This window comes from Biomphalaria glabrata, chromosome 5, assembly GCF_947242115.1.
Source record: "Biomphalaria glabrata chromosome 5, xgBioGlab47.1, whole genome shotgun sequence".
Lineage (NCBI taxonomy): Eukaryota > Metazoa > Mollusca > Gastropoda > Planorbidae > Biomphalaria > Biomphalaria glabrata.
The window spans coordinates 40,168,572-40,181,857 of NC_074715.1; the positions used below are offsets into that span (position 1 = coordinate 40,168,572).

A 13,286-nucleotide genomic window follows, 5' to 3' on the forward strand; every position below is an offset into this window, starting at 1 on the left:
TCAGAGTTGAAGATAATTTACTTCCTAGTTCAAACCTCCTGCAGGATGACAGGGGATGGCAGTGGGCAGGGTATTAACCCGGAACCATTGAGAAGTTTGAACCAAATTCCAGCACACATACCACATGACCGCAGGCAGTCATCCTTGATAAAATTCACTTACTTGAAATATGGAGCTAACAAAATGTCTCCTTCAAACACACAGTTTGCCTGATTGGCTCTGCGTAAACAAACTTCTTCAAATGTAAAATTATATTTATCATTGAGCACTCTGAGTGCCATGACATCATCTCGGAAAGCCTGGAATAAATAACAATTGGAGCAAGAAATTAGCCACATGAAATAAAAAGAAGTTATAAAAATTAATGATCTAAGTTGTGTTAAGTCTACACATAGGTTTTTAATTTTTCTATTTTTATAATTTTTATTATTACTCTATTATTAGGACAAGAAATCAAGGAGGTGAGCAGCATGAGCTTACTTCAAGTTCTTGCAGTACTTCTGGAGTCAGTATAGACATATCATTTCTACTTTTAAATATGACGACACCTTGAGACAAAAGTTTGTTAAGACTGAATGCCTGATAGTTGGTAGCCGAGAGGTCAGGGAATGTGTCCATTACTTTTTGCCGATCTTGTACAGCCCTTGAGTTGATTGGTGCGTACAAAACTTCTGTGTGAAAATATATACACATGTGAGTTTCAAGTGACTTGCTGCACATTAAACTCATATTACAAATATAAAATTCTTTCACATAGCACACTTAGATATATATTGTCTACTGTACAAAATACCAAAATCATGTTGCAATTCCCACTTCAAAGTTTTTTATTTGTTATAAAAGGGATTTTATAGTAAAGAATTGCTTGTATTGCAGATAACTATGAATAGAGGAAGTGTTGATGAACTATGTAGTTTCAAGGGTAGTTCTCTATGACAAGTTGTGTGCACTATTTAACACCTAAGCAAATCTCTAGGACCTTTGGCTCCAAACATAGAGTAATTTGTATCATTTAGTTTGCTACACTGATATTTCCATAGTTCCTTTCTCATTGTTTACATCTAGTTATTTCAAATTCTCTCCCATTCTTCTATTTTTAGTTTATTACATTTTTCTTTATAGGCTCCCCCATTTTTCCATATCACTTACTCTTCTTTTTCTATATCACTGTATTTTATAGTTTAAATAATGTAAACTGCATAGGAAAGTTCCTCTTTCAGGCCTAGTGATCTATGGGGCAAATGATATAGAGGTCATCTGTTTCTATGGCCCACGGTCAATGAGGGTGTCATGTGGCCAGCACAACAACCAACCACCTTTACTTTTCCCCAACTATTGTAAGGTACCCACTAGAGCTGGGTATACTCACAGGCGCCCTGAATATCCCAAAAGTAAAAATCCCAGTCTTCGTCAGGATTTGAACATGGAAAAAAGCGGTTCAAAAGGCAAGCACTTTACCACTCATGCAAGCATGGTGCCTCCATTATATATATATATATATAGAGAGAGAGAGAGAGAGACTATATATATATGGAGGCGCTATGGCTGAGTGCCAACTTTGTTTTAGGATTTTGTGCTGTGTGTTGTTTCAACTATACACTGTCAGATTCGATAGTTCCAGAGACTACAGAAATAGCATGGTGTTTCAATTAAAGTTCCACATAATTGTACGTGTTTTTATGTCAAAACTATTTGATGTGGAGTTGCCCTCCAAGACAACAAGAGATGAAACAAAACTAGAACATCTACTTTGTCTCTCATTTCTAACCATTTAGCAGTGATTGGACTTGTTCCTACTCACCTACATCTCGTTCTGGGCTATACTTTATAAACCCCACGGCTAGGACGGTGCACATGACGATTGGCAAGATCAAAAACCAAGCTGGATGGCTGGCAAGGAAGTAGCCATAGTGGTAGAAGCACCTCAGGAAGAACCGGTGACAATTCCAGAGACATTTCATGGTGAATTCTGGACAATAATAAGTAAACATACAACTTAGTTAATGTCACCAAGAAGTATCTAGTCAATAAGTCTCGATTATGTGATGCTAGAACACAAAGTTAAAACGAGAACAGAATCTGAAAATAAAAAACTCCTAATGAGCAACAATTTTTAAAAATCGGGTTTTATTTTTATCCGCCGTCTAAATATGATTTAATAGGAAGTTCTCAGTGACATTTCATGCACAAGTAGGGGCGCCTACTCTGTCTTCAGAAATTGTTGACGCCCTATATTTCGAATGAAATGTAATCGTCTGCCTTCTTCAAATACTTGATCGTCTGCCTTCATTAACAATTAAGTCGTCTGCGTCTCACTCCGCTGTAGGAAGCTGCCAAATCCAAGTCAAGGCGCAAGTCTATGTCAGTGAAGAAAGTATTAGTTATGGTCCTAGAAGGAGACTAAGTCACATTCCTTTTCACACAAAGTCAACCACAGGGCGAATGAAGTTTCTTTTTCCCATATTTAAAAGATATTTACATCGTAGATATAAAGCTCTAGCTTTGAAAAAAAAATCTTATTTTTTAATGTCATGATAAATCTTTGAAAATAAAGGTATAGGCTGTGGTATAAAAGAAGTGTATGCTATGATTTAAAAAGAAACGTACTTAAAATCAAGGAATTAAACCAGTGATGTCAATCACCTTCGTTTTCCCACACAAACTACATTTCAAACTATAATTGTCTTCTATAGATTTTTAGTGCCAACAATTAGGCTACATTAATTAGTTTTCAATGCGCGAGGTTAAACTTCAGCAGACGTTAACAGCAACATTTTCTTCTTGTCCTTGAAAGAGAATCGTTTCTATTCTTAGAAAACTTCTAAATTCAAAACGAAGTATGTTTATGTTTTTTAAGCAGACGTGGTGTAGGCGATCGATACTATCACGTGACCTAACAGTACATTTCATTGCTATAGTAGAAAACTGTTGGCTAGAACTTAGAGGATGCAAAGGCGTAGTGATGGAGGGCAAGGCGCCACCCTCGAAGAGGCGAAAAAACAAACAAACAATATGATTGTCTAGAAATGTTAGAGTTTTAAAAAAAATATTTTAACTAACAAACATTTTCCCATAGAAATAATTTCTTATTGCATGACTTGAAATGTCTTATATAGGCCTATTCTCGTTATGCTTGTTTAAATTCTATAAGAGACTTCAACTCGCTTTAAATCGTATGTATTCAATGTATTCATGATGGAATTTTAGAATAATCGATTTTAAAAATTCTGAAAAACCACGGGGTATCAGAGACAGGTTGAAGAGCTCTCACAAAGGCCGCGGGCACACATTTGAGACTCACAGATAAGCCCTTGTTGAAGACGGGCGCAGAGTCTTTGGAATCGAAGACATTGTCATTATCCTTTAATGTTTTCTAATCTTGAAGAACATCAAAGAGGCAGATATTGTAACAGAAACTTTGTACGTCACTCAAGTAAACATAGTGCAGATACAGAATAGCGGAAAACAAGGCTGAGTAGAGCGTTTGGCTACCTAGGAGAGCGTCCCGAGCTCGAGACTATCTTGAATCCATCAAACTCTGATGACCTAGCTAATTATGTTTACCTGGAAACTATTGGAGAGGGGGGGGGGATCGAATCGTTTGTGATGGAAACGAAAAGCTTGAGATCTGAATAGATTTGAATAGAAGGATCTGTTGAAGCAGGCTTCTAAAAGTGTTGCCCACCAAGGCCCGTCACTACTAGCTGATAGTAGAATTCTATTACACTAATTTGTAGAAGACTTGTTTTTATTTGGTATACAGGTAATCGTTACATTTTTTATTACATCTAACTAGAATCGTGTATTTAGGATGAGCCTTTATAAAAACAAACAGATCTGCCTAGTATACGTAAAGCACTATGTGATTAGCTTTCATTAACGCATTCATGCGATTCGGGTTTCTCTAGTAACAAGTGTAGCTTTCTTAATAAAATCAAAGAGTTAGTTTGTAAAGAAGTTATCTAGATTTATGAGCAAATGAGGGTTTCTTAACGTCTTATCTTATAATTACAGATGTTTCATTAAAAGAGAAGTTAATTACGTCCCAGACGTATCAATGTGTTAGGAGGTCGTGCAAGTTAAATAGAGACTTATACTCTTCTAAGTCATAGGTTTTCCTGGCTGACTCGTGCAACCCATTCCATGCTGTAAAGACACTAAGGGTCGAGGGAAGAAGGAGTACTTGTTTGAATTACAAATTTGTCCTAGAATATGGAATAAGAAATGTGACTTCCTCTGTCTTACTTGGTATTTTATTAGGTTGTATTTTTTTTTTTGTAATTATGGTTCAGTATTTTATGTAATAGTGCTTTTTTACTATTTAGTCTTATGTCCTGAAAGGTCTCTAAATTTAAATTTAGTGGTTTTACTAATGGTATTGCTCTAGTCCAGGGGTGGGCAAATTACGTAACGCGGGCCACATGCGACTCGCCAGAGTATTTTAAGCAGCCCGCGGTCACCTAAAGAAATCAGGTGGGCCTACAAGTTATACATATAAAAATGCAAATATATTTAAAAATAAATAATTCTAAATATCTGTATAAATTTTAGAAAGTTATGATTCTTATCACTTATGAGGAAGAGGCTAAAGAAACTTTGTCTCTGCATGTCATTCTAAAAAGTTTAAATTAAACGAAGATTATTTTTATTGGCAATATTTCAAAACAGTCAAAGATACAAACTCAGGCCAGTATTTATTTAATATTATGAAGAAATGTGTTGAAAGTGTTGGGTTGGCTTGGAACAAGATGGCAAGTGTAACAACTGATGGAGCCCGTGCTTTGACTGAGAAAAAAAATAATATCCCAACCATAAACTCTTAACGGGAAAGTTTGCACAAAGCTGCATAGACTATCAAACATAATGTTGAAAACTGAAATATTCATAAGGATTCCTTGATTGTGGAATTTGAAAGCAAATTTTAAGACGTCAAGAGCTTGGAACCAGTTTTCAATACCCTCAGCTCACCTTTTGGTGCAGAAGTTGATTCAGCTCCAAAGGACATACCTCCAAGCAAAATATGACCTAATAGAGAAGTTTCAGTCAGTTCTTACGCGATAGTTTTATGGGTACCAGAAGCTGCATTTCCACATTTTAAAAAAACTTTGCTGCTAAACTTTCACATTATTTGAGTCCACATACATCTGTGAACAAATACTTTTTTTCTTGTTTGAAAATAAACAGTGTAATCACAGGCCGATGCAGACTGAGTGTAATTTGACAGCAGTCACGAGGATAACAACTAGTAAGCTAGTTCCACAGTTCCGGAACATTATGCATGAGTTTAAACAGTTCAATACTTCCCATTAAGTACAACTTCACATTTGTGGTGAAATGTTACGATGTAAGAAAACTATAGCAAAATTATTTTCTTTCGTAAAATTAGTTTCAGAAATGGCTTTTGTTTAAATTCAATTGGGAGTGTAAAAATAATTAAATGTAAATGTATAAAACAGTATACATGTGAATTAAAAGATATTATACACAGTTAGCTAGCGTATTTTTCTGATTTGTTATTACATATTTTATATACATATATGCGGCACCCCATTCACAATTTTTTTTTAATTCGGCCCTCTATGAAAAAAGGGTTGCCCAGCCCTGCTCTATTTAAATGTCAACATTCGTTTGTTATACTACATCTCACGTTTTGAAGCCTACTCGTAGTCACACAGACTTTATAGATCTAAGATGGACTTAAATGCAAGGAAATACTATAGTTAAACAATTACAATACATGTATAATTTTTGTATTTCATGTATTAAAGGCTAAAATGCTGGTTTAATAATAGACTAAAGAAGCTTTGTAAACAGAAGGAAAACCTATATAGAAAATTTAAAGAAACTAATGCAGAAAGAGTTTACAAAAAGTATATAAAAATTAAACACTTAACACAAAAAGTAAGCAGACAGCTGCAGAGTGAATACATAAACAATGTAATATCTAAAGATAACAACAAAAACCTATGGTCATACATTAAGTCTAAGAAAATGGAAACAACAGGCGTAGCGCCATTAAAAGATGAACATAACATAATACATAATGATAATGAAACTAAAGCAAACATTCTAAACAAATACTTTGCATCAGCATTCTCAGCCCCAGGAGACAAAGACATATTACTGAATTTGAACCAAGTAGACAACATAGAAGATATAGTAGTACAAGAAAATGGAATTCAAAAACTATTAGCCAACACCAAACCAAATAAAGCTTCTGGACCTGATGGTATTCCAGCTAGATTACTCAAAGAACTAAGTAATGAGCTAGCCCCAGTGTTCAAAATACTCTTTCAGGCTTCACTTAACCAGGGCAGAGTACCAAAGGACTGGAAAGAAGCTAATGTCACCCCCCTATTTAAAAAAGGAGAAAAATCTGACCCAGGGAACTACAGACCAGTATCACTTACCAGCATCACATGTAAAATCCTAGAACACATAATATGTAGCAACATCATAAACCACTTAGACAAACATAATGTCCTCACACCATACCAACATGGCTTTAGGAAATATAGATCATGTGAAACACAACTAATAGGACTAATTGATGATTTTTCAAAAGGTTTAGATAATAGTGAACAAATAGATGCTATCTTACTAGATTTTTCTAAGGCTTTTGACAAAGTTCACCACCATAGTTTGCTTAAAAAATTAAAATATTTCGGCATTAATGGTCCACTGCATCAGTGGATTAAAGACTTTCTGATAGGGAGAGAACAAACTGTAATAATAAATGGCTCTAAATCAACACCGATAACAGTAAACTCAGGTGTACCTCAAGGTACAGTCTTGGGTCCACTACTATTTTTAATTTACATAAATGATTTACCAAATTGCATTAGTTCAGGAACAAAAGTCAGATTATTTGCAGACGATTGCATAATATATAGAACAATAAAAACAACACAAGACACAGATATTTTACAAAGAGAATTAGATGAATTACAGAAATGGGAATCAAATTGGAGCATGTCTTTCCACCCAGAAAAATGTCAGTTGTTAAGAGTAACAAAAAAACTAAAACAAATTAATTCCACTTATCTTATTCATGGCAAACCAGTATCACAGACTAAAAACGCAAAATACCTAGGTGTTATAATAAATGAAAAACTATCATGGAATCCACATATTGATGAAACTACAAAAAAATCAAACAAAGCATTAGGATTTATTAAAAGAAATTTCTATAAATCAAATAAGAACATAAAACTAAAATGTTACTTAACCTTGGTTAGGCCAATAATAGAATATGCATCCTCCGTTTGGGACCCCTCAACTCAAGAAAACATTAAGAAACTGGAACAGACACAAAATAGAGCAGTGAGATTCATAACAAACGAATATTCACATTTGACTAGAGTAACACCTTTAGTAAAATCACTAAATTTAGAAAGCCTTCAGGACAGAAGGCTCAAAAGTAAAGTAGCAATCATACATAAAACACTGAACCATAATCTTCAAATACAAAAACAAAATTTAATAAAATACTCTGAAAGACACAAAGATAAAGGCACATTCCTCGTCCCATATGCTAGGACAAATTTGTACAAATACTCCTTCTTCCCTAGTGCTATTAGAGCATGGAATGGGTTGCCTGAGCTAGCCAGGAAAACCAGTGACTTGGCAGAATTTAAGTCATTGGTTAATATGCATGACTAAATGCATGACGCGTAGGACGTAATCATCTTCTTTTTTGAAGTAACGTCTGTATTATATAAGATAAGATAAGAATCTAGAATCTAGACATAAATCTACTTACAAGAATGGGAATCATATGCATTAATACAAATCAATAGTCAAATGATAATCTTTGTGTTCAAGCTAAGATGGTGTTCTAAATCAACGTTAACCTAGGAAAACAACATTCAATTCAAAATGCTTGTGATTTGTGAAATATTTTACAAGTGTACTACGAAGGATAGTCTTTGAGACAGGGCATTGGACTAGGAAGATAAATAGGTGTGTGCACAAACCATGCAATTAGCGATTTTAGTAACAACTGTGTAGACGTCTGGTGCGCAAACTCCTGGTTAGAGAGTTTCAACAATCCTTGTCTCCAGACACTGCCAGTGTCGATTCGCCCTTGAGTCTTACCGTTCCTCTTCGAAAACCGTCAACTACTGACTGAATAAGCACCATCGCTTGACTAAATAAACACCATCGCTTGACTAAATAAACACCATCACTTGACTAAATAAACACCATCACTAAATAAACACCATCACTTGACTAAATAAACACCATCGCTTGACTAAATAAACACCATCACTTGACTAAATAAACACCATCACTTGACTAAATAAACACCATCGCTTGACTAAATAAACACCATCGCTTGACTAAATAAACACCATCGCTTGACTAAATAAACACCATCGCTTGACTAAATAAACACCATCACTTGACTAAATAAACACCATCGCTTGACTAAATAAACACCATCGCTTGACTAAATAAACACCATCACTTGACTAAATAAACACCATCGCTTGACTAAATAAACACCATCGCTTGACTAAATAAACACCATCACTTGACTAAATAAACACCATCACTTGACTAAATAAACACCATCACTAAATAAACACCATCACTTGACTAAATAAACACCATCGCTTGACTAAATAAACACCATCGCTTGACTAAATAAACACCATCACTTGACTAAATAAACACCATCGCTTGACTAAATAAACACCATCGCTTGACTAAATAAACACCATCACTTGACTAAATAAACACCATCACTTGACTAAATAAACACCATCACTAAATAAACACCATCACTTGACTAAATAAACACCATCGCTTGACTAAATAAACACCATCGCTTGACTAAATAAACACCATCACTTGACTAAATAAACACCATCGCTTGACTAAATAAACACCATCGCTTGACTAAATAAACACCATCACTTGACTAAATAAACACCATCACTTGACTAAATAAACACCATCACTAAATAAACACCATCACTTGACTAAATAAACACCATCGCTTGACTAAATAAACACCATCGCTTGACTAAATAAACACCATCACTTGACTAAATAAACACCATCGCTTGACTAAATAAACACCATCGCTTGACTAAATAAACACCATCACTTGACTAAATAAACACCATCGCTTGACTAAATAAACACCATCGCTTGATCGATTGCATTTCTTCCCTGCCTGAACGTAGGTATCACCCGAGAGCCTCAAAAGCCACCGGTTGGTCGACATTTCGGCTATTTTCACTTCGGGCAGCCCTTCTCTGTCTGACGAGACATGCTAAGTTAGTCGTCCAGATTGAGCGCTACCGCCACGACAAAGGAATTGCCTTCTGGGTCGAACAGAAGTTCCGTCCTCAGAGGATTATAAACTTTCGTGTAGACAAACTTTAAACCATTTTTTTAAACATCGATTGTTAGTGAGTCGGATTCCTAACACTAGGAATTTGTCGCAAGAGCAAGGGAGCACTGCATTTGGATGTACCAGCTTCTTGTATCATCACCACATCGATAGCAGGCTTTACATTTCAGGCCTCTTAAGCCGGGGTTGCCAGTTGGCGTTTAGCTGTATTACCCAATGACACCAATACCGAGTATTTTAGGATACGGTATGAGGGATGTAACAAATTTACATCTGCTTAGATCCCTCCCAGACAGAAATATAGTTCAGACAGGCCGACGATGAGAGCTTCCATGGGCCTAGAGTTCCAAGATTCTTCGACTCAACTCTTAAGACAATTACAAAGAAGAAGGTGCCAGGCCCTTGCAGCTGTAGAGCTTTCACCTTTGCTTCTATGCACACCACTTTGGCATTCATTAGTAAAGATATTTATACGTAGGGTTGCATCAAGGAAATATTGGCACTCGATCTGTGCGGCAAACAGAAGAAATAGAAATTAAATAATTGTAAAGTTGCCCTTTTAGAGCTTGCAATCTATAGGACAAAAGATGTCAAGGTCATCTGTTTCTATGGCCCACGTTAACTTATGTCAGGTATCCATTAGAGTTGGGTTAACTCAGAGGCGTCCTAAAGATCCCGAAAAAAAGAAATCCCAGACTTCACCAGGGACCGGCTGTTTCGGATGTCAAGCGGGTCAGTCAGCCACCTGGCCTCCAGAAATTAAATAAGGGACATCACAAGAGTAACTACAGTAAACATTTTTTTTTTTTAAATATTTTGTATTCAGTGATGGGTTTATTAGACCCGGACATCACTAATTTTATATTTTTAATTAATTTATAATTACAGTATTTCAAAATTCTAGGAGATTTATTTTACTTATTTTTTTTTCTAAATATTTTGTTACCGGTATAAACATTATTTCATCTTATATATAATAGACGTTACTTCAATAAAGAAGATAATTACATCCTTGACATTTTATGTGTCTATCTAATCATACATGTTAATCAATTACTTAAACTCTGCTAAGACGTTGGTTTTTCTGGCTGATTCAGGCAACCCATTCCATTCTCTAATGACACTAGGGAAGAAGGAGCACTTAAACGAATTTGTTCTAACGTATGGAATAAGAAATGTGCCTCTATCTTTGTGTCTTTCTTAGTATTTTATTTCATTTTTAGCGAAATGAAAGGCAGCAGATATTCTTTTGGTCTCAAATGTGTATCCCGCGGCCTTCGTGAGTGACCTCCAGCTGTCTCGACCACCTGCGTCTTCTCTGTCATTTGTCTTTGATAGAATTTCATTCTGATGTTCTTTCTGAAAATATTGAAATCTGCCTTTTTACCTGCCTGGGCGGACCACTTCGGGGGCCGATTTTGAGTTTGTGTCTCCACACAAACTGTTTTTGTAACCTTGTTATTTCTTATACTACTTGTACTTACTTAGAAGTTGATTCTTTGCGGAAAAAATATTCTAGCGAACTGTGTATGGACGTTACTCTTAGACCTAAGTCTACATTTCAATTTCTATGGAATCTTCTTTTGAATGTTTTAATGGCATAGAACAGAGCACCTAGTTGCGTGCGGCTTCAGAACGAGACAGCTGGAGGTCACTCACGAAGGCCGCGGGATACACATTTGAGACCAAAAGAAAATTCGCTACCGAGGATAGACGCAGACGGCGAAAAGAAAATCTTAATCGACCACCGGCGGACAATGGTTATGCTTGCCCTGGATGTAGCAAATTATGTAGGTCACAATTATGCATTCCTCATTAATCTTCGGACTCGAAAACAAGCCTTATTATTATTGTATTACGTGTCTTTAGTGTCATTTTATTGTCATTAATAAAAAAAAAAGTGAAACAAAATTACAATACCTATACTCTACTGGGTAAGGCTACTATTGTTTGGACCTAAAAGTTGTAGAATTAAAATTAAATATATAAATTTTACATATATATATTGTCACTTCAATCTTCAATATTAGTTGTTACTAATTTGATTTTCTTTTCTAATAAAACGATTATTAAATTTAAACCTGATAGACTTATGTTGATTTCTACATTTGTGTAAATGAGTTCATTAAGATTTTATTAAGCACTAAAAGTTGCGCTATTTAAAACGTCAAAGTCAATTATAACAACGTGTACTCACGTGCTAATTAATGAGATCAATTACACGACACAATCGTGAGTAGCCTAGACCTGGTCTAGTTGCTCGATCGACAGAGAAGTTCAAACAAAATGATACCACGCACACAGCTGTTTTTCTATCTAAAAATCGTTTTCTTTTTACCCTCTTGGGAGATAAAACGTCTTCTGGTTAGCTGATCAGTCTTCAGAAAAAGCACCTTGAGGGGAAGCCCCGACAACTAAGCACATGTTAGTAATACATTATGTATCAACACGTTGAGATTTGAATAACAGGACTTAACAACGCTTTCACCTTCAAGGTTCCATTGGTTGTTGTCTGTTTACATCCTGTTTCCTACTATTCCTACTGTATATATTGTCTGCAGTAGTTTATATCTGTTAATTCATTATAAGCAACAATACATATGTTACACTTCGCCATGGACGTGACATTGGATAGTAAATGATTAAAAATACATTCAATAAGTTGGTTGGTAATGTTTTATTTAGGTAGACTAAGCCGACCCTAGAAAGACAACTCTGAAAAAAGATGAAGTGTTGTTATTTTTTTATTTATGTTAGGCTCTCTCTCTCTTTAATTCAGTTTCTTGGAAAAGGAAGTAATAATGTGTGTATTTTTTGTGCGTCCAACAAAGACAATGATTTATGTACTAATAGAGCCAACACATAATTGTGAGCTAGGCTTATAAAGAACTACACTAGGTTGCATGTTTGCCATGTTATACACACATCCAATGGCATGACAGAGTTCGAGGATTTAAAATGAAAAAAAAAGCGGACGAGGAAAAGCCCAGTGCATCCAGCAGTAAGAAATTAATTTAGTAAGTTTAGTAGATTAAACAGAAACACGCCGGGTGGAGGGGGAATATCCAGAGTAGGGAAAAGCAAGTCCACTGCTTGGGTGTAAGGGTTGAAAAGAAAGAGAAAGAGGTTTTGTACTGCCTGTCCTCTATGTACTGCCTGTCCTCTATGTACTGCCTGTCCTATATGTACTGCCTGTCCTCTATGTACTACTGCAATATCCCCCCCCGCGACACACACGAAAAAAGTTTCAATAACTTTGATTATTTCATGCACACTAACTGTGAAGTATGGATTGCTGTCTGGTCTTGTGTAATATTAGTGATCTAACAATAATTAAATAACAAACTTAAATACCAAAAATATCTCTTGTTTTGTACATGATAAATAAGTCTTAACACAAACACTCATACAAAACATAGATATGTCTCATTCTTTTTAAAGAAATAATACAATGAACGTAAATAATGTGACCAAAACATTTCGCTCCAAAACGTCCCATGCGCCAAAAAAGTCCCATGCGCCAAAAACGACCTTCGCGCCAAAACGTCCTGCTTCGATTCTGAGGATGTGGTGAAGCATTAGACTTCACAAACAACTTCCTATCCCAGTCTGAGATTTCAATTTCTTAATTTTGATTTTAATAAGACTCTAACTGCACTCACTGAAGTAAAGAAAGCTTTGAGAAATCTGAGAACCACCAAGAAATTATTGCCCAAGACACACCGCAATGTTTGGAAAGACGAGATCATGGGATATCTTTTTAAACAATTTTCAGGAACATCCAACGATATTAAAATTCTACATTATGCACTCATTTTTTTTTCATAACTATTTATGCATGATCTTTGATATAGCCCAGATCAAAACGTATGTATTAGTGTAAGTCTTTGTATTTGTGGTGAAATATGTCCGCCGATAGGTC

At 35.6% G+C, this 13,286-nt stretch overlaps 1 protein-coding gene across 5 annotated transcripts in view; it reads right to left on the minus strand.

Moving 5' to 3' along the window:
- The window catches only part of LOC106064967 (patched domain-containing protein 3-like), a 33,125-nt gene that overhangs the window by 14,424 nt on the left and 5,415 nt on the right, over nucleotides 1-13,286 (minus strand). For 3 of the 5 annotated variants that reach the window (XM_056028911.1, XM_056028912.1, XM_056028909.1), the window contains exons 3-5: nucleotides 1,802-1,969; nucleotides 481-671; nucleotides 163-299 (exon numbers count right to left, since the gene is read on the minus strand). In XM_056028911.1, coding sequence (XP_055884886.1) covers nucleotides 163-299; nucleotides 481-671; nucleotides 1,802-1,969 — 496 coding nt within the window. Of the gene's footprint in view, nucleotides 1-162; nucleotides 300-480; nucleotides 672-1,801; nucleotides 1,970-7,762; nucleotides 8,179-11,561; nucleotides 11,936-13,286 lie in introns of those variants that run through there. The other 2 variants (XM_056028913.1, XM_056028914.1) reach the window with 2 other exon arrangements.